The sequence below is a fragment of the Rattus norvegicus genome, chromosome 18 (assembly GCF_021556685.1).
Source record: "Rattus norvegicus strain SHRSP/BbbUtx chromosome 18, alternate assembly SHRSP_T2T, whole genome shotgun sequence".
Lineage (NCBI taxonomy): Eukaryota > Metazoa > Chordata > Mammalia > Rodentia > Muridae > Rattus > Rattus norvegicus.
Window position 1 is genome coordinate 70,043,483 of NC_141551.1, and position 21,384 is coordinate 70,064,866.

Here is a 21,384-nt window from a genome sequence, read left to right on the forward strand (position 1 = left end):
TATAACATATATATATAACATATATAAAACATATACATATTTACACAAAATAGGACATATACATATACACACATATATAAGACATATAATACACTATACATATATAATAAATGCTATATATTGCATATTATAAATACATATACATATATAACATATATGTATATAACTATGTGTGTGTGTGTGTGTGTGTGTGTGTATCACACAATTTTAAGACTGCCTGCCGTAGCTAGGCATAGTGGTATACACCTTTATTCCCAGCACTTGAGAAGCAGAAGCAAGTAATCTCTGTGAGTCCAAGGCCAGCCTAGTCTACATAGTCAGTTCCAGGGAACCTGGAGCTAAATAGTGAGAACCGTCCCAAAAATCAAAAGTCATTACAAATAAGAGTCTGTCCTAAAGGATGCGTGGAATTTGGAGACAGCATATTCCAGGTCGTTTACGGCATCAGGCTTCGTAGTTAATACAAGCCCTCAAGAGCCCAGTCTCAGCTGCGCCTCCGTCTGTTTCATTTCCTTTTGTGTCATCTAAGGACATGCGAGTCTCCCACCGGCAATCTGTTCAACTTGGGCTCCCCACCGGCGGCCCTGCTCTGAGTTATTAGTAAGTTAAAAGGTGTGAATGTGAGCTTTATGGGAATGATTGTGAGTGGAAATCTGCGTTTATCCAGCAAGTCTCATGAGCCTGTACCGTCGTCTCCTTTGATCTTGGAAGAAGTGTTTAGGCCAAAAGCAGCAAACACTAACCAACTGGGTGGTTGGGGCCAAGCCACTTCTTCTCTGAGCCTTTTTCCATAACAGAGAAAGATATGTGTTGCGTGAGGTGTCAGGTGTCTTAGGGGACAGCGATAAAATGAAAGACGAGGCAGAAGGATTGTGACTGTGAGGCTAGCCTGGGCTACACTGTGAGGAAGCAGGAACTTGGTATTTTCTGTTTCGATTTTCAAAACTCGGTGCGTGCTGAGTTGCGGGAGTTTGAAAGCAAGAACAAGACAAGCTGTGAAGAAAACTTTCCAGCAGAGGGCGCAAGACGCCGAGGATGAAACACAGGAGGTCTTTTCGGTTCTTGGTAAAGGACTCCTGGAGATCCTTTTAGGTAGGCTGATGGCAGAGAGGGAGTAGACACGGGCTGTGACAACAGGATGTCTTCTGATCCATGCCGTAACATTTTCCTTTCTTGTTTCCACCCAAGCCCCACCCAGTGTGTCAATCATTCCGTCCTGGGGGTTCAACAGAGACACTGACGCTAGCTTTTGGGTGTACGACCCCTGTGAAGAGAGAATTTTGAGGTACCAGGAAATGGCAAACTGCATCTTTTTTCTTTCTCTTCTCTAGTAATCGAATCTGTTGGCCACAGAGTAAGGCTGCCTAATGGAGGGCAAAGCTACCCATTCTGTTTAGGATCGAAGCCAAGCTTTCCATAAACAACCCCCTGACCCTGAAGGAACACGTGACTTAAAGTCTTCTTTAACTGGAAGGGACGAATACCAGGCCTGCCCTGGGAGCAAGTTTTGAGGTGAGTTTCCTCAAGCAGCCACAGAGATCACAGACAGACCTTAGCTTTGTTTGTTTGTTTGTTTGTTTTATAAGGCCTGTAGGTCTTCAGAAAGTAATCGCTAATGCTCAAATATGGTATAGGATGCTTCCCACTAATGCGCAGTCTCCTTCTGAGTGACAGTACAGCGTCTGCCTGAATTCCTCCCGGACAGCAAGCTCATTTCCTTACTAGATGCATGTTCCTCGCTTGAGCTTCCCCGACTCAAATACTGTGATGGTTCCTTCAGTTTGCCCAGTATCCATAACCCTGAAGCTTCAGTCCAGTGGACTGGGTCAGATCTGTTTTGTAATTCACTCAGCAGGTTTTCCCACCACTTGAAAACAGTCACAATGTTCGTAAGCCCAGCTATCTGCGGGACGCAGGCAGGAAGATGGGAAATCCAAGACTAGTCTGGGTATTTTAGAAAGAACATGTCTCCGAGTTAAAAAAAAAAAAAAAAAAAGTTAAAGGGCTGGGAGCGGGGTAAGTGTGAGATGCTCAGTAGGGGGCTGGCTGGCTGCCTGTGATGAAATACCATGATGAACTTATTCCGGGTATAGCAAAACCAAAGCAAACGGATAGATAGCGAGTAGCAAGTAGAAAGACACAGCATCCAACCCTGAGGCCTGAGAGCGCAAGAAACGAAACGGACCAAATCAGGAGCTTACAAACATGCAGCGGAAGTCCACCGGCAAACCCCCACTGAAACAGGGGGCTGGAGCTCCTGGTTCAGTGTCTCCCAGACAGAGTAGAGAGTGCGGCTAAGTAAAACCACCGCAGAGCAGCAGAAAAGACACATTGTATCAGGCACTTACAAACATCCAGCAGAAAAGACTGGGAAACTGCAAGCTACCGGTGCTGATCCATCCTTCCAGGCAGGCAGAACATCCATCCAGTAGGTGGACTTCTGCCTTAGCCGTCCAGTACGTGTGTTTCAATGTCATGGGATAAACAATTTCTGCTGGAAGCTGTTTACCTTCTAGCTGTCCTCAAAGACAGTATTTTTCACTTTTGGGTTTCCTTTTCTCCACTATAGAATGTGTGTGAGGAGGAGGGGAACAGTGGGGGGGGGAGGGCTGTCTCCAGACAAGGGGTCTTGGAAGACACTTGACAGGAGCGCTAGAGTGTGGAACAGCCCTCCTCATTCCCAGAATTCACCTTCAACAAGCATAAGATGTACGTGTCTATTTACCAATATATTGTGCATGACAGCACCTCCAACTACACACACACACACACACACACACACACACACACACACACACGGTTTAAGTTTTACATTTACCTATTTATTTAGTTTATTTTTTCTAATTAGCTTTTACGTTTAAAAACAGATATTTTCATATAATATACCCTAATTCCAGTTTTGCCTCTCTCTACTTCTCCCAGTTTCTCCCCATATCCTCTCTTATCCAGATCCACTTCCTTTCTGTCTCTCATTAAACAGACTTCTAAGAGATAACAACAAAATATAACAACTAAAATATACTAAAATAAAACAAAAAAAATCACATGACATCATTTCGTTGGATAACGAAAACCAACAGAAGGAAAAGAACCCAAGAGAAGGCATAAAAATCAGAGACCTACTGACACACTCAGGCGTCCCATAAAAATATTGAGTTGAAAGCTATACTACATGTGCAGGAGAACTGGTGCGGATGCACGGAGGCCCTGAGCTTGTTTTCAGTCTCTGAATTCACAGGAACTTTGCTCTGTTGGTGGACAGGGACCTGTTATCGTCGTGTCCTTCAGCCTCTGTTCTTACACCCTGCTTCCTCTACATGGGGGTTCTCTAAGGCATGAAGGGGAAGGATGTGATGGAGAGATCCCATTTAGGGCTGTGTGTGTGTGTGTGTGTGTGTGTGTGTATGTGTGTGTGTGTATGGTGTGTGGTGTGTGTGTGTGGTGTGTGTGTGTGTGTGGTGTGTGGTGTGTGTGTATGGTGTGTGTGTGTTGTGTGTATGGTGTGTATAGTGTGTGTATGTGTGTGTATGTGTTGTGTGTGTGTGGTGTGTGTGTGTGGTGTCTGTGTATGTGTGTGTATGGTATATATAGTGTGTGTATGTATGTGTGTGTATGTGGTGTGTGTGTGTGTGGTGTGTGGTGTGTGTGTGTGTGTTGTGTGTGTGTGGTGTGTGGTGTGTGTGTGGTGTGTGTGTGTGTGTGGTGTGTGTGTATGGTGTGTATGTATGTGTGTGTATGTGGTGTGTGTGTGTGTGGTGTGTGGTGTGTGTGTGTTGTGTGTGTGTGTTGTGTGGTGTGTGTGTGGTGTGTGTGTGTGTGTGGTGTGTGTGTATGGTGTGTGTGTGTTGTGTGTATGGTGTGTATAGTGTGTGTATGTATGTGTGTGTATGTGGTGTGTGTGTGTGGTGTGTGTGTGTGGTGTGTGTGTATGTGTGTGTATGGTATATATAGTGTGTGTATGTATGTGTGTGTATGTGTGGTGTGTGTGTGTGGTGTGTGTGTATATGGTGTATATGTGTATGGTGTGTATGTATGTGTGGTGTGGGTATGTATGCGTGTGTGTGGTGTGTATGTGTGTGCATGTGTGTGGTATGGGTATGCGTGTGTGTGTGGTGTGTGTGTGTATGTGTGTGGTGTGTGTGTGGTGTGTGTGTATGTGTGTGTGGTGTGTGTGTGGTGTGTGTGTATGTGTGTGGTATGTGTGTGTGGTATGTGTGTGTGGTGTGTGTGTATGTGTGTGTGGTGTGTGTGTATGTGTGTGGTATGTGTGTGTATGTGTGTGTGGTATGTGTGTGTGGTGTGTGTGTATGTGTGTGTGGTGTGTGTGTGGTGTGTGTGTATGTGTGTGTATGTGTGTATGGTGTGTGTGTGGTGTGTGTGTGGTGTGTGTGGTGTGTGTGGTGTGTGTGGTGTGTGTGTGTGTGTGTAATGTCTGGCAGTAGGTCTCCGTATTTATTCCTATCTGCTAAAAGAGGATACTTCTCTGTGGTTGGCTGAATAAGACATTGATTTAGGAATATAGCAGAATATCATTAAAACTCATCTTATTGCTTCTTCCTTTTCTTATTGGATATGTTATATATTTACATTTTAAATGTTATCCCCTGGGGTTGGGGATTTAGCTCAGTGGTAGAGTGCTTGCCTAGGAAGCGCAAGGCCGTGGGTTCTGTCCCCAGCTCCGAAAAAAAAAAGAACCAAAAAAAAAAAAATGTTATCCCCTTTCCCAGTCCCCACCCCCACCCCGCATACATCCTTGCCCTGTTTCTATAAGGATGCTCCCAGTCCCACCCACCTACTTCCACCTCACAGCCCTGGAATTCCCCTACATTGGGATATTGAGCCTTCACAAGACCAAGGGCTTCCTTCTCCTATTGATGCTGGACAATGACATCCTCTGCTACATCTGTGGCTGGAGCCACGGGTCCACGGGTTTAGTCTCTGGGAGCTCTGGAGGGCCTGGTTGGTGGACATTGTTGTTCTTCCTATGGGGTTGCAATCCCCTTCGGCTCCTTCAGTCCTTTCTCTGACTCCTCCATTGGGGTTCCCTGTGCTCAATCCGATGGTTAGCTGCAAGCATCCTCATCTGGATCAGCAAGGCTCTGGCAGAGCCTCTCAGGAGACATCCATATCCGGCTCCTGTCAGCGAGCACGTCTTGGCATCAGCAATAGTGATGGCGGCTACATATGGTGGAGCAGGCTCTGGATGACCTTTCTGTCAGGCTCTACCCCACTCTTTGTCCCTGTATTTCCTTTAGACAGGAGCAATTCTGAGTTAAATTTTTGAGAAGGGTGGGTGGCCACATCCCCCAACTGGAGGCCTTGCATAGCCTCTGGATATGGTCTCTACATGTTCTCCCTCCCCTTTGTTGGGCATTTCAGCTGATCTCATCCCTGTTGGGTCCTAGGAGCCTCTTGCTTTCCTGGCATCTGAGACTTGCTGGTGGCTACCCCCAGTTCCTCATCCCCCATTGCTACACACCTCTGTTCAAATTCCTGATCCTCTGTGTATGATCTCTATCTACACCCATACCTGATCCTGTCCTCCTTCCCCTTCCCTCTCCTCTCTGCCTCCCAAGTCCCTCCCACCCTCTACCTTCTATGAGTAGTGAGTATTTTGTTTCCCCTTCTAAGAAGGACTGAAACCTCCACATTTTGGTCTTCCTTCTTCTTGAGCTTCATATGGTCTGTGGATTGTTTCTTAGGTATTCCAAACTTTTGGGCTAATATACACTTATCAGTGAGTGCATACCATGTGTGTTCTTTTGTGACTGGGGTACCTCACTAAGGATGATATTTTTTAGTTCTATCCATTTGCCTAAGAATTTCGTGAAGTCATTGTTTTTGATAGCTGAGTATTACTCCATTGTATAAATGTACCACATTTTCTATATCCATTTCTCTGTTGAAGAACATCCGGATTCTTTTCAGCTTCTGGTTATTATAAATAAGGCTGCTATGAACATAGTGGAGCATGTGTCCTTATTATATATTGGAACATATTTTGGATATGTGCCCAGAAGTGGTATAGCTCAGGTAGAACTATGTCCAACTTTCTGAGGAACCTCCAGACTGATTTCCAGAGTGGTTGTAGTTTTGCAGTCCAGTTTGCAATCCCACCAACAATAGAGGAGTGTTCCTCTTTCTCCACATCCTTGCCAGCATCTGTTTTCACCCAAATTTTTGATCTTAGCCCTTCTGACTGGTGTGAGGTGGAATCTCAGGGTTGTTTTGATTTGTATTTCCCCAATGACTAAGGATGTTGAACATTTCTTTAGGTGCTTCTCAGCCATTCTCAGTTGAGAATTCTTTGTTTAGCTCTGAGCCCCATTTTTTAATAAGGTTATTTGATTGTCTGGAGTCTAACTTCTTGAGTTCTTTGTATATATTAGATATTGGCCCTCTATCGGATGTAGACTTGGTAAAGATCTTTTCCCAATCTGTTGGTTGCTGTTTTGTCCTAATTGACAGTGTCCTTTGCCTTACATAAGGTTTGCAGTTTTATGAGATCCCATTTGTTGGTTGTTGATCTTAGAGCATAAGCCATTGGTGTTCTGTTCAGGAAATTTTCCCCTTATTTAATTTATTTATTCATTTTTCTGCATGCAGATGTGTGCCATGGCAGGTCTGCGGAGGTTGGAGAACAGCGTGCAGGAATCCTTCCTCTCCTTCCACCACTGGATTTTGGGAAGAAATTTAGTCCATTAAGCTTGGTGGCAAGGGTCTTTATCTGCTAAACCATGTTTCCATCCTGCTAAAAATTTCTTTAAATCATTCCTTTTATTTTCTCTCTTTGTGTTTGGAATTTCTTTCCCTGCACCTCTTGAACTTTACCATAAACGTTGGTGCTAGAAACCCATTGAAAAGCCAGTTATAGTAATGTCCTAGATGGTGTTCTGTTGATGTGAAGAGACACCGTGACCACAGCAACTCTTACAAAAGAAAACCTTTAATTAGGGCTTGCTTATAGTTTCAGAGGTTTAGTCCATTTTCATTGTGGCCAGGATCGCGGTGGCACTCAGGCAGACATGGTGCTTAGAGAAGGAGCCGAGAGGTTTACATTCAAATCCACAGGCAGCAGAAAGAGAGAGACACTGACTGGACCTGGCTTGAGCTTTTGAAACGTCAAAGCCCACCCTCAGTGACACAGTTCCTTCAACAAGGCCACACCTCTTAATCCTTTCAAAATGGTGCCTACGAGCCTATGGGGGCCATTTTCATTCCAGCCACCATAGGTACTTGGCTATAAAAAATGCTTTTAAAAAATGTTAGTTGCCTAAGTATTAAAATTATCCTGAAGTATGAGCACAAATGGTATTATTGCAAAACTCCAAAGGTATTCCTATTTTGCCATAGATAAAAGCCTATAAAAACATTTTAGAAGTTTTGTTTACATAAAGAAATAGGAGGGGAGATCTTGTTACAGCAGCATCCTTGGTTTTTCTTAACCCCTTCTGAGTTGCCCAAACCAGACAGTAATCTGTTGAAAGATTTTTAATATCCCCAATTAGCTCCTCCTTTAATTTTGATGATAACTTAGATTTGGTCACCTGACTCACCAAAGAAAGTGCAGCCTCTTCTCCAGAGTGGTTGGCTTTCTTAGGGTCAATTGACAACTGTCCCTCCAATGTCCTACAGGTTTGGAATCCCCAGGTTAGTCCCCCAAATTCTTACTTGAGAATGCCCTTTCCCAAAGTGATAAACGGAAAAGTAAGACTTAGATGGAGACAGCAGCACTAACTGCTGTCTTTCTCATAGAAGGGAGATCGAGGATCTGGAAATAGATCGTTTTACCAAAGAAATGTAAGCCCCAATTTGAAGATGGTCACTTTAGCAGGAAGAAATACCTGTGCCATGTCATCATGAGGAGGAGAAAGATTGCTGGGGTGCAGTTTTCACTAAGAAGCCAAGCACCGCAGGATGCCTTTTGTGTTGGTCTTTTATGGGTGCACTGACCAACTTAAACCGCTTCAAACTTAGGTGATCAAAACCAGCACACATTGATTATCTCACGGAGCGTGGGGGCCACAGACTTCGTTAGTTCATGGGGTTGGTTGGCTGTTGTTCGTTTGTTATTTTCTTCTGTTTAAGATTTAAAAACATTCTTATTCGTGTATGTTTTTATTAGTGTAACCAAGGCCAGAAGAGGGATTCAGACTTCCTGGAAACTGGAGTTACAGAGAGTTACAACCTGTGTACTGTAGGTACTGAGGACAAACTCTGGGTCCTCTGTCAGAACAGCCAGACGGTGCTCTTAACTGCTGAGCCCTGTCTCCAGGTTTGCACACAGCTTTCTGGATCCTCCGCTCCAGGGAGCCTCTGTGGCTCACATCAAAATGTCAGCTGGAGTTAGGCTCTCCTCTGAAGGCTGAATCTGCCTCAAAGGCCACTCACGTAGTTGCTGGGGGTGATTCCGTTCCTCCTGGGCTGTTGTGTTTCCTTGCCATATAGCCATCCTTATGTGGAGTCTCCTCAGAGCAAGCATGTGGATGAGGAATGGTTCAAGTGGGCCGAAGCCAGCCTTTCAAAATCTTTTCTTTTCTTTTTTCTTTTTCTTTTTTTTTTTTTTTTAACTTTTTGTGTGTCTCTCTTCTTTTGGGTTAGTTGCAAGGAGACTACTTTCTTGCTTCTTCTAGGGTGTAGTTTCCCTCCTTGTGTTAAAGTTTTCCATCTGTAATCCTTTGTAGGACTGGACTTGTGGAAAGATAGTGTGTAAATTTGGTTTTGCCATGGAATAGTTTGGTTGCTCCATCTATGTCAATTGAGAGTGTTGCTGGGTGTAGTAGCCTGGGCTAGCATTTGTGCTTTCTTAGGGTCTGTATGACATCTGCCCTCTCCTAGCTTTTATAGTCTCTGTTGAGAAGTCTGGTGGAATTCTGATAGGTCTGCCTTTATATGTCACTTGATCTTTTCCCCTTACTGCTTTTTTTTTCTTTGCAAGGTTTTGCTTTGTTTGACAGCAGTTATGGGTTGAGGGGGCACACAGGCCTGACCCCCATGTTCCGTTTGACCATGTGAGGAGACCCATGGCAGTGCTGGTGGTCCTGGGGGACCAGCCAGAAGAGCTCAGCCGGAACCACTGGCTTCGAGGCTTTGTGTTCATTTCGCCTTCAGCCCCTTCTTGATAGGCTTCCCGATGTCCTTTCCCCGGAGCATGAGGCCGTTGGCTCTCTCTTTTTTTTTTTTTCCGGAGCTGGGGACCGAACCCAGGTCCTTGTGCTTCCTAGGCAAGCGCTCTACCACTGAGCTAAATCCCCAACCCCCGATGGCTCTCTCAATTTTGCCCAAAACCTGGTTATTCGGAATGGCCTGTCCACTTTCATAGTCTGCGATGACTTGAGGATTTTCATTGATTTTCATGGCCAGGTCCTTCTACGTCAGGCCTTTGCTCTGCCAGCCTGCAGGATCACTTTGCCCACCCCCTGGGTCACCCTGTCCCGATGTAGTTCCTCTGTTGCCCGGTCTAGCTTGGCTGTGTTTTTAGTGATGGAATGCTGCTTGTTCTGGCCAGCAGCCCATTTCTTGGATGTCTCCACATCTTCTCCTCATCGCTGAGCTGCTAAGATGGCCTGCTTAGACTTGGGGCCCTTCTTGCGCAGCACCATCACGGTGTCCCAGTCACTCTCGGCCATGTCGCGGTGAGGGTGGTGGGCTGTCCAGTGGCTCTGGCAGCTGCTCAAGACCTGGTGCCTCCCTTACTGCTTTTAATATTCTTTCTTTGTTCTGTGCATTGGGTGTTTTGACCATTATGTGACAGGAGGAATTTACTTTCTGGTCCAGTCTATTTGGAATTCTGTAGGCTTCTTGTATGTTTATGGGCATCTCTTTCTTTAGGTTAGGGAAGTTTTCTTCTATAATTTTGTTGAAGATATTTACTGGCCCTTTAAGTTGGGAGTCTTCACTCTCTTCTATACCTATTACCCTTAGGTTTGATCTTCTCATTGTGTCCTGGATTTCCTGGATGTTTTGGATTAGGATATTTTTGCATTTTGCACTTTGCATTTTCTTTGTTGTGTCAGTGTTTTCTATGATATCTTCTACCCCTGAAATTCCGTCTTCAATATCTTGTATTCTGTTAGTGATGCTTGCTTCTATGACTCCTGATCTCTTTCCTAGGTTTTCTATCTCCAGGGTTGTCTCCCTTTGTGATTTCTTTATTGTTTCTTTTATTTATTTATTTATTTATTTATTTATTTATTTATTTATTTATCTATCTATCTATCTATTTATTTATTGTTTCCTGGATGGTTTTGTTGAATTCCTTCATGTGTCTGGTTGTGTTTTCCTGTAATTCTTTAAAGGATTTTTGTGTTTCCTCCTTAAGGGCTTCTACCTGTTTACCTGTGTTCTCCTGTATTTCTTTAAGGGAGTTATTTATGTCCTTCTTAAAGTCCTTTATTATCATCATGACATGTGATTTTAAATCAGAATCTTGCTTTTCCAGTGTGTTGAGGGTATCTAGGGCTTGCTGTGGCAGAACTGGGTTCTGATGATGCCAAGTAGTCTTGGTTTCTGTTGCTTAGATTCTTGGACTTGCCTCTCACCATCTGGTTATCTCTGGTGTTAGCTGGTCTAGCTGTCTCTGACTGTAGCTTATCCCTCCTGTGAGCCTGTGGTGATCTTAGGTGTGTCAGCACTCCTGAGAGACTGGTTCTCTCCAGGAGAAATATGGATGTGGAGAGCTGTGGCACAGGGTTAACTCCAGGATGCAGATGGAACCCAGAAGGATCCTGTCCCAGGCTGCTCCTTGGTTCCTGTGTCCTGAAGACTCCATGTAGGTAGGTCCCTTGAAACAGAAGTGGTGGTTTCACCTGTGCTCTCAGGTGTGTCAGCACTCCTGGGAGAGCAGCTCTCTCCCCAGGGGGATTTGGGTATGGAGGGCTTTTTTAAACTTTCTTTTATTTATTTATTTATTTATTTATTTATTTATTTATTTCACGTATGTGAGTACACTTGCTGTCTTCAGAAACACCAGAAGAGGGCGTTGGATCCCCATTACAGATGGTTGTGAGCCACCATGTGGTTGCTGGGAATTGAACTCAGGACCTCTGGAAGAGCAGTCAGTGCTCTTAACCACTGAGCCATCTCTCCAGCCCAGTCTTTCATAATCTTATTCTGAAAATACCACCTCATTACTTTTCTGTACTTTATTGATTGGCCCACACAAGCAAGGAAAAACTTACATAAGGGCAGAAGCTAAGGGGCTAATGATCATTGAAGCTAATTTGGAAGTCATCTGCACAAACGATTTAATAATTTTTGGAGAAAATGAATTATTCCTGTTTCCCAACTGGGGGAACATAATTCCAATCATACTTCCACTTCTAAAGTCTTTCAGGATTTGATACAATTAAAATCCGTGAGGGTGTTGCTAGCTAGCTGCTGGCCTAGGGATGTAATATGGATCATATATCATAGATCCCTGAAGATAAGAGAACATCCCAGAGTTTAATGACAAGGCCAGCTGCCTCAAAGGGCAATGAGGTCTGCCATCCCAGCTGTGTCAGCCCAGGACCTTCAGCATCCCATGCTCACCCAGCTCATCCCCACAGACCCAGCTGAGATGCAGCAATCTATGCATGTTGCTCTGTTGAGACAGGATCTCAATTATATAGCTCAGGCTAGTCTAGAACTCACCATGTAACCTAGGCTGGCCTTCAACTCATCATCCCCCCACCCCCACCACTACCGCACACCACACACACACTTAGCTTTCTGAGTTCTAGCATCGTGCTCCTGGCCAGACAGTATTCTTGCATATGGCGTTGGGATAGGCTACTCTCGCTGTGTAGCAAACTGTGCTTCTGGGTCAGAGAATGCATGTTCACATGTTTTTTTCCCCCTCTTTTTTTTTTTCATCTTTATTAAATTGGGTATTCTTATTTACATTTCAATTGTTATTACCTTTCCCAGTTTACAGGCCAACATCCCCCTAACCCCTCCCCCTCCCCTTCCCAATGGGTTCCCCTCCCCATCCTCCCCCCCATTACTGCCCCCCCCCCCCAACAATCCCGTTCACTGGGGGTTCAGTCTTGGCAGGACCCAGGGCTTCCCCTTCCACTGGTGCTCTTACTAGGATATTCATTGCTACCTATGGGGTCAGAGTCCAGGGTCAGTCCATGTATAGTCTTTAGGTAGTGGCTTAGTCCCTGGAAGCTCTGGTTGCTTGGCATTGTTGTACATATGGGGTCTCGAGCCCCTTCAAGCTCTTTTAGTCCTTTCTCTGATTCCTTCAACAGGGGTCCCGTTCTCAGTTCTGTGGTTTGCTGCTGGCATTCACCTCTGTGTTTGCTGTATTCTGGCTGTGTCTCTCAGGAGCGATCTACATCCGGCTCCTGTCGGTCTGCACTTCTTTGCTTCATCCATCTTATCTTGTTTGGTGGCTGTATATGTATGGGCCACATGTGGGGCAGGCTCTGAATGGGCGTTCCTTCAGCCTCTGTTCTAAACTTTGCCTCCCTATTCCTCCTAAGGGTAGTCTTGTTCCCCTTTTAAAGAAGGAGTGAAGCATTCGCATGTTTCTTCCCCCTCTTAAAAAATTACTTATTTTATTTGTATGAAAGGTTTGTCTGCATGTGTGTCTGTGTACCATGTGTGTGCCTGTTGCCCCCAGAGGGCCAGGTGATGGCAACAGATCCCTTGAAACTGGAGTTACAGACAATCGTGAGTTCCCGTGGGAGTGATGGGAATCGAACCCAGGTCCTCTGGAAGAGCAGCCAGTGCTCTTAACTGATGAGCCACGTCTCCAGCCTCTCCTCCTCTCTAATTGTTTTCTTTTTGTGCTATAATGAAGATCAAACTCTATTGGAAGGATTCAGTTTGGGTTTCTCCCTGTCTCCCCCTGCTGGTGAGGTTGTTCTCTCTCTCTCCACTCTCCGGGAGTTTAAATTCCACGTTTGTGGCACTCCATTCAGATACTGGATTCAGCTGTTTACCCTTCTTAAGGGAAAGCCAGAGTTCAGGAGAAATCCTAACACAATGCAAGTTTTCAGCATGAGATAAAAGTTGGAGCATCAGGAAAAAGAATCTAATATTTTTATCTTGTTGTTCAAATATTTTCTGTCCTGCTCCAAGTTGTTCCTCTGGTCAGGACCCTACCTGGTCAACCATCATGTCTTCAGGCCCTGGTGTACAGTGACTTCCTTTGCCCAGTAAGGCGTAGATGGGTGTGAAGGGAAGCTTTACCAGCTGGAGTAGTGTTTGCTGCAGGCCTCTCCCTTCTGCCATAACACTGATGACCTTCCAGACAGATTCCTAGAGGAGAGGCCAAGTGGAGAAGGGCCCCAGCCAATCCACCAGAAAATGAATGCAAGCAAGAAATGCAGTTTTTGCATAGGACCTGAGACTCGGGGCTTAGTTTGTTACAGCAGCAGACCCCAGCCAATCCTGACTGATACAGATCCCAACTGAAAGATGCCTAAGGGGCTCACCACCTCACATTCGGGACACATGCTAACAGACAAAAACATAAGGAGAGGTGGAGGGAACCATGCCGTCTGGGTATTAGCCAGCATTTCCTGTGTCCCCTGGATGGAAGGACAAGTCAGGGACAGAAGAGAGCTGGAACTTAGCAGTGAAGATCTGGAACTTGGGTCCCTATTAACACCTCTCCTGCCTCTGTCACCCGTGTCTGCTTGCCAGTCTCCTAGCTGCAGCCAGGACAGGGACAGGAAGTTCTAGTATGCTCTGTGTAATTTTCCACAGATGTGTGCGTTGATGGCATGGATGAGGAAAGGGAGGAGATATGAATCTGCAGGAGCGCAGAGAGAATATTAAAAAAAATGAGTTCAACTACCACTGAGCATTTATTTGCAAATATTTCCCTTAGGTCACGGTCCATAAAAGTTTCTTCGTAGCTGGATTCTACTGCCCTCTTCCCCTTTCTTTGTTTTTACTTTTTCTTTTTTAACCTGCTTGGCAACTCCTTCATTTCCCCTTCTTTTCTACCAATTAAATAGCTGCACTTCCTTTAGCTCTGACTCAGTGTCCATGTCCCTGAACCCAGAGTGCACAATGACAGACACAGGCAGGTTTGGTCCCATGTGCAGATTCTTCACTACTAGTGGTGAGAGCAGGGGAGATGGTCCACGGGCAGCGCTGGGCACAGTCTGTGGAACACACTGGGAAGGCTGCAAATGAATGCTCTGTGAGTTCAAAGCTGTTCTTATTCATAACTGTGTACCTGCCAGGAGTGGGACAGACACACCCTGATCAGTATCCTCTCTGCTTTGAGACTTTGAGTAATATTTCCACATGCAGGTGCTCCATCCAACCCAGGATACTTATTAAACACACATATTAACTGACCATACTTTTTTTTTTAAAGGAATTACTTATTTATCTTGTGTATACTGTAGCTGTATACTGTACACTGTAGCTGTCTTCAGACACACCAGAAGAGGGCATCCGATCTCATTACAGATGGTCGTGAGCCACCATGTGGTTGCTAGGAATTGAACTCAGGACCTCTGGAAGAGCAGTCAGTGCTCTCAACCACTGAGCCATCTCTCCAGTCCCTGACCATACTTCTAATAGCTGAATATGCACCTCCAGATGTTCCCTTTATCACGATTAACTATGAAGTTCAAGACCCCATTCATTATTCATGTAAGATGTAGAAAACGATCAAATACTAGAGGTGTCTGGTGTGCGACGTTTCTCCAAGCCTTACTTTGCTCATCTGTGAAATAGGATCACCGTTCTCAGCCTCTTTTTATAAGGTTTCATGAGGGCTTCAACGAGGTCCAGGTGTAGAGTGCTCAGCACACCTCCGCGGGTGAAATAAGTATTAAAGTGTTATTAGTCTTATTCAAAACAGGGAATGAACGGTTGTCTATCAAACATTCAAAACGCTCTAGCGCAGGCCACGCCCCCACCCCTCAGGGATGGGATTCAGTTCAGCCAACAGGAACAGAGGTTTTAATTTGGTCCGGGTCTGATGGGAGCAGGAAGTTGGAACAGGGTGGAGTACGGTGAGAAGGAATGGGTTTCAGGTTGGTCCCGCACCGCAGCAGGATGGGATTAGCAATGTGGTAGGTGGGAACGCTGTTCTAGAATGCGGATAAGAGTAGACTTGAGAGTGAGCGTCAGGCTCAGAGATAAAGGAGGGGGAGAGAGAGGAAGAAAGGTGTTTGCCGTAGGAAACGGCTTTCTTCAGGAACTAGGAGGAGGGAGCAGGGATGGAAAAGGATGCTCAGGGCCGTTATTAGAGAGGCTGGGGAAACAAGAGACAAAAGGGGAAAGTAACATGGCAGCTGAAAGAGAACACCAACCCCGCGATCTGTGAGAAATCCAAAGAAGGAACCTTCTGCCCAGAATTGCAGTCCAGTAGGAGGCTGTGGAAAAAACTATTGATATCCCTGTAAGAGAACTCTGCTTTTCCGATAGGACTTTCTGCACAGGGAGTTCATATTGGTAGGGTAATCTTAACTGTGCATCCAAATCACCTTAACAACGAACTATGGCTCGATCAGGTTTCCATAATCAAAACATTCAATACAAACAGGGAGAAAGCATTCCCATAGAATGGGCTAAATGGGACCCAGATTAAAGCAGCCCCTTCCCCTTTCACTCTCCCCAAAGCCCTCTGTATTCATTCCTGGGATCAAACACTTTATATTAGTGGTTCGCAACTTGTGCACCAAGGACCCCTTTGGGGTCACATATCATATATCTTGCATATCAGATATTTACTTTAGGATTCATAACAGTAGCAAAACTACAGTTACGAAGTAGCAATGAAATAATTTTATGATTGTAGGTCACCATAGCACCAGGAACTATGTTAAAGGGTTGCAGCGTCAGGAAGGTTGAGAACCACTACCACACATGTTCGTCGAGCATTCTATCACAGAACAACCTCTCCAGACCAAAGCAGTGCTGCTTAACCTTGGCTACCCAGGAACCACCTGGGAGCTCTTAAAAATTTCCCCCCTCCTTTCTGAGTTGGTGACAGTAGCATGGCAGGAGACAACAGTCTTCCCAGTACTTTGGAGGTTGAATCAAGGTCATGAATTTGAGACATAGGAAGACCCTGACTGATACAAAACAAAACAAAACCCAACTCCAAGCCAAACAAATTAAAACCCACCACCACCCAAAGCCCCAAACCTCAGGGGCAGCAGCACAGCTGAGTTAACTCAGAATCTCTGAGCCTGGCAACCTGACATCAGTTTAAAAGTGATTGTGATGGGTACAGACCGCGTTAGGGAAGAACTCTGTCCAAAGAAAAGGAGGCATCAGCCTAAGGGGGGCCTAGAACGAAGAGATAAAATGAAAAGCCAGAAGCTAGCAGAACAGGAGCTGGTAAGGAGTGAAGACGGCTGGTGGGGATGCTGGAGTAAGAGTGGGCGGGGCCCAGGATCCTTTCTTATCAAAGGCAATGGATACAGAGCTCTGGCCTCCACCGCCAGTGTGTGTGTGTGTGTGTGTGTGTGTGTGTGTGTGTGTGTGTGTGTGTGTGTGTGTTTCCGTGGGTCCATGGCAAAGCTCCGAAGCTCCCAGATCAAGCTAGCTAAGAGAGCGCTCCCCTGCTGATGGCAGCTTTAGTGCAGAAGGGCTCACCTTACTAAGTACTACAGTGAATGGAGGACTGTGGGGGAGTTTGAATATTTAGCGTTTTGGTGCCAGGGATCCAATCCTAGTCTTTACAAATGCTAGGTTGGGCCTCTCTGCTGAGCAGTGCTCTGAGTCCTGCAGGAAGACTTTATGCAGAGAAGAATATAAGAGCCCCGTTTCTCTCTGTTCTCTCTGCTGCTGAGTCTTTCCATCTCAGAGACAATGGCAGCTGCCTGAGCTTTGGTCAACTGCATCTGTCCGCCTGAAAGAAGCATTTTTGGAATTTCAAAGGAGTTTAAAAATTAAGCCCTCGTCTCTTATTAACTAATCTGTAGAATTCATTTGGGTGTTACCTTCTGGGGAAAGGGTTTCAGAACATGCAGGGAAACCCATCCCTGCTGGTGTAGGTGTGTACCTTCTGGCTGAAAGCCACACTCAGGGCCAGTTGCTATGGTTCAAAGCCCAAGGCAGTGTCCTTTACCTCTGTTCTCTTGCTCCGTCCGCTTCTGACAATTCTTTTCCCTTTGGGGATAGGATGCCTACGTTTCTTGGAAGATGGAAAAAGAAGTAAGAAGCTGCTAGGGACAGCCCAAAGCAAGGCTTTTGACAATACGAATGAAGTAGCAAAGGCAGAGGGGCCCAGAGTATGAGGCAGCAGAGCCAAGAGAACTCGAGAGTTCCCACCTTCTGAGAGGGGGATCCTGGGGTCCAATAGGAGACTGTGGGTGAAACTATAATATTCCCGCTGAAGAGCATACTTTCCTGATCGAGTTGTCTGTGCAGGGAGTTCATTTGGGTGAGGAGGATCTTTAGTGTGCATCAAAATTACCTTAATAACGAACTGTGGCACTTAGACTTGTTTGTTTGTTTGTTTGCTTTTTTTTTTTTTTTTTGAGTCAGGGTTTCTCTCTGTAGCCCCGGCTGTCCTGGAACTCACTTTATAGACCAGGCTGGCCAAGAACTCACAGACCTCAGCCTCTTCTGCCTGCTCCTGGAATGGAAGGCGTGCGCCAACACCGCCAGGCCATAACTAGGTTTTATCAATGGAAAAAAAGTTCCATATAAACGTATAAAACCGAGAGGAAAAAGTATAGGCAGGACCTTCCAGTCGCAGGTAGCGTTCTTGCTAACGCTTGAGTTACTTTTCTTCCCACTTTTAAGGTCACCATGGCACTGCTGCCCACCTCTGCCCAGGTGTTCCGGCGGCGCGGTGCGGCAGGTGCGACACCCGGCCCGCACCTGTGTGGCGTTCGCCCCGCAGCCAGCAGGGGGCGGAGCGCTCCGGCTCCCGGGCGCCGCTCCTCGCCGGCCCCGCCCCCCGCCCCAGGACCCGGTGGCGGCGGGGGCGCGGAGGGCTTAAAGGCGGCGGCGACCGCCCGCGGGCAGGCGCGGGGCGTCCCTTCCTCGCCCGGCGTCCGCGTCACCTCCCCATACCTGAGCCTGGAGTGCGGCGCGCCTTCTCCCCGCCCTCCCGTCACTCCCGGTCGCCGCACCAGCGCTGCCGCCGCCCTGGGAGTAAAGGTCGCACGGGCGGGTGCGAGCGAGCGTCGGCGCCAGCGGGTCGGTCCACCCGAGAAAGGGGCGCGGAGGAACTGGGACCGACCCGGGAAGACTGCGCCAGAGGTGCACGGAGATCGCGCGGGGAGCGAGGAGCCGGGCCTCGGCGCTCAGCCCGGATCCAGCGTCCCGCGAAGCACCCGGGGCTCCGGCCCGGCCCGCGGGGTCATGTCGTACAGCGAGCTCTACAGCCGGGTGAGTGCGGGCCCGGCGCAGCCCCGGGGCACAGGTGCGGCGCTGCGCGCCCCGGGCCACCTTCTCCACCGGTGCTGGACGCCCCTGCCAGCGTCTGTGTGGCCCCGGTCCCCGGCACCCCTAAGTTGGGTGGCAGAGAAAGTTTGGGTGTTCCGGGAGCGCGCCGCACCGACTCGCCGCCCCACAGAGTCCCTCCTGACAGCGGCGCAGCACCGCCCCACGCTTCCCTTCCCTCCGTGTCCTCTCCTAGTCTAGATCTCCTGCTGAGAACCTGGAACCAAAGAGGCGTCTTAGCCCGCTGGTAGCCGGGATAGGACACCAGATAGGACACCAGCTTCCTCTGAAGCATCTGACTTGCGACCCCATTTTCTCTTGCTTGGTCCCGGTTCCAGGTTCTCTGCAGTGCGAGAGCGTCCCTTGGTTTGCCTTTCTTCCGGCGTGAGGCAACCAGAGGGACCCTAAACTTGGGAGAGGAGAGGGACAAGGAGCCCCTGGGTGGGAAGGGCGCAGAGCCTGAAGGAGAGGTGAGGGTAGTGGGTAGAGAGACGTCATTTCTAATAATCGCAAGGAAGTACATTCTTAAAAAAAATGGTATATGTATACACATATAAAATTCTTTTTAATGATTTGTGTGCCTACATGTCTGTAAGTCCACCTAAGGCCAGAAGAGGGCGTCAGAGCCCCTGGAAATGGAGTTACAGGTGGTCGCGAGCCTCCTTTTGGGTGCTGGGAATAGAACGGGGTCCTCTGCAAGACCTGCAAGTGCAAGCGGAATGTTGCAATCGCTCTTCTCAGCCCCAGGAAGCCCATACTTAATTTGCCCACAATAGGCGTTTTGAAGCAGCCCCTGGGTTATCAGACAGGGGAAGGTTGGAGTAATTATTGACCAGGGCTGGAGTGCAGGTTTTTTTTTTTTCCCCCCCAAGGTCAGCATGTGAACGTGTGTGGTGGAAGGTAGGGGGCGGTCAGGATTGGAAACAGGTGCAACAGGAGCGTCTGCTCCCGGGTCACACGGCAGGTGCTGCAGTTAAAGTGACCAGCAGTTTCCCAGGCGTTGGTTCTGCAGCCCTAGCCTTTTTGGTTTCTGCTGGGTACGAGGGGGGCAGGGTGAACAACGGCAGGGCCTTTAATCACCCGACATTTTCTTCCTTTAAAAAAAAAAGTTTCGTACCTCCCGATGTTTGGTTTTCTCGTTCGTCATTTCTGGTGGCTGGGACCTGTTTGACAGTTTTGCCTGCCTGCACGCCTCTGTGCAGAGGGATGTGTGTGTACGCAAGTCCTGTGGGAGAGTTTGCAATTCCTGTTTCGCCAGCCTGGTGGACAGGTCTGGGCGGGGTAGGAAGAGGTACTTCCGCATCCTCACCTGGCCATTGCTACCTAGTGGCCAGCGCACGGGGGAGCCCTTCAGCTCCGTGGTCTTACCGCCCATCTCAGTTTGAAATCTTTATCTGTTTTTCAGACCGGGTTTGGGTCAGCAAGGGCTAATGCTTATCTGGTAGTTATGAAGGAGGATGCCACCTGGCTGGGGGCCAGTCCTGGGTTGTTTTGAATGACCTTTGGATCCACCAGGGACCCCTAAAGTGCTATAGATACCAGTCTCGGTAAGAGGGGTGGAGAAGATATGAGCCAGGGCTGGAACCCTTTAGTAATACCTACCGGCTTGGAAAATGCACCCCGCCTCTTTTACCCGTGGGAGTTTAGGGAGGAGCCTTGGGAGTTCTGACTTGCGGCTCTGGAGCTGAGAGGCTTATCAGGAACCTGGTCCGGAGGCTGGAAACCAGTAAGGCAGGGGAAAACAACCTGAGCTGGATGGAGTGTTCAGAGCCGAAGCTGTGTTCCGTTACAGCGACATCGAGAGAGCTGAGCAACAGCGAATACAAGAGACGAGCAATTGCTTCTCAGGCTCACACAGCGTGTTCTGAAGTCCCAGTGAAGAAGTATTTAATTGCTGCATCATGAAGCTAATGAATTACTGGATACGCTTGAGTTTTGGGAGATATAGTTTCAAAAAAAAAAAAAAACACCCACAAAACATTTATACTTAGTTTTTTTTTTTTTTCAGATAGATCACTCGTTGGGAAACAATTTGGTTTTTTAGTTAGAAGCGAATATATTGCATGCTAATAGGGAGGATGGTGAGTTAGTAGGAGTCTGAACTTGAAACTTGATGTGTTTCAAGTGTAATTATGAGTTAGCCATCTATGGACGAAAACCATAGTTCCTGGAACGAGTGAAGAAGTATCTCATTGGCGTAGAGTTAGGGGTAATTAAAGCAAAACGAACAAAGTCCGGCCTTTAGATGGTTTCTTGTTCTCAATGATTGTAAAGTTATTGAATCTTAAGTCACAAGTAGGGGTGTGTGTGTGTGTGTGTGTCTGTGTCTGTGTGTGTCTGTGTCTAAGCACTGGCCTCCAAAGGGTCCCTGGCCGTCCGTCCCACAGCTCACTATGCAGACCAAGCCTGCCTCTGCCTCCCGAGTGCTGGGATTAAGGGCATGCACCACTACACCTGGGGCGCTTCCAGGTTTTTATGTTGGGCTGCCATTGATTTTTCTGGCAGTTAAATGCACTTACACTAATGGCTGAGAACCAGTCAGGCTGCTTTCTAACCACTGTAACACTGCGTGCCAGTGCGATTCTGAGTGTGAGCCATCAGGTTACGGAGACCTATGCACCGTTTCTCAGGGAGATGGTTTGTTCATGTCGTTGTATTATTGAAATATCCAACATTCCCTTTTATTTGTAACCTACTAGTGGGCTTTCCTAATGTGTCGCACGCTTTAATGTATTATGCATGGTGGAAATAATTATCCCGCCACGCCAACAGCATTTTTAAATGTTTGGAATGGAAATTTTGTAACCCTTTATTGCTATACCTGTTGCCTTAGTTGGGAGATTGTTACTGGAGTATACAACATTATATCAGCTGTACATAGCTCCTAGGCATTAAACAGTTCCAGTAGTAACTTAGTATATTAGTATTGTTTCTGGTTACTCAAAGATTTCTCCCCCCCACCCCTCTTCTCTCTTCCACTTTAGGCTCATATGCTATGTAGTGTGTGTGTGAGCGATGTCATTG

At 47.0% G+C, this 21,384-nt stretch overlaps 1 protein-coding gene and 1 pseudogene across 4 annotated transcripts in view; one reads left to right on the plus strand and one right to left on the minus strand.

Annotated features, from left to right (window-relative positions):
• Nucleotides 1-7,733: 7,733 nt before the first annotated feature.
• On the minus strand, nucleotides 7,734-9,629 carry Edf1-ps3 (endothelial differentiation-related factor 1, pseudogene 3; annotated as a pseudogene).
• Nucleotides 9,630-17,873: 8,244 nt separating this feature from the next.
• Myo5b (myosin Vb) overlaps nucleotides 17,874-21,384 on the plus strand; it is a 303,903-nt gene continuing 300,392 nt past the window's right edge. For 2 of the 4 annotated variants that reach the window (XM_087592152.1, XM_087592157.1), the window contains exon 1: nucleotides 17,877-18,306. In XM_087592152.1, coding sequence (XP_087448278.1) covers nucleotides 18,280-18,306 — 27 coding nt within the window. In that variant the 5' untranslated portion in view covers nucleotides 17,877-18,279. 4 annotated transcript variants of the gene reach the window in all.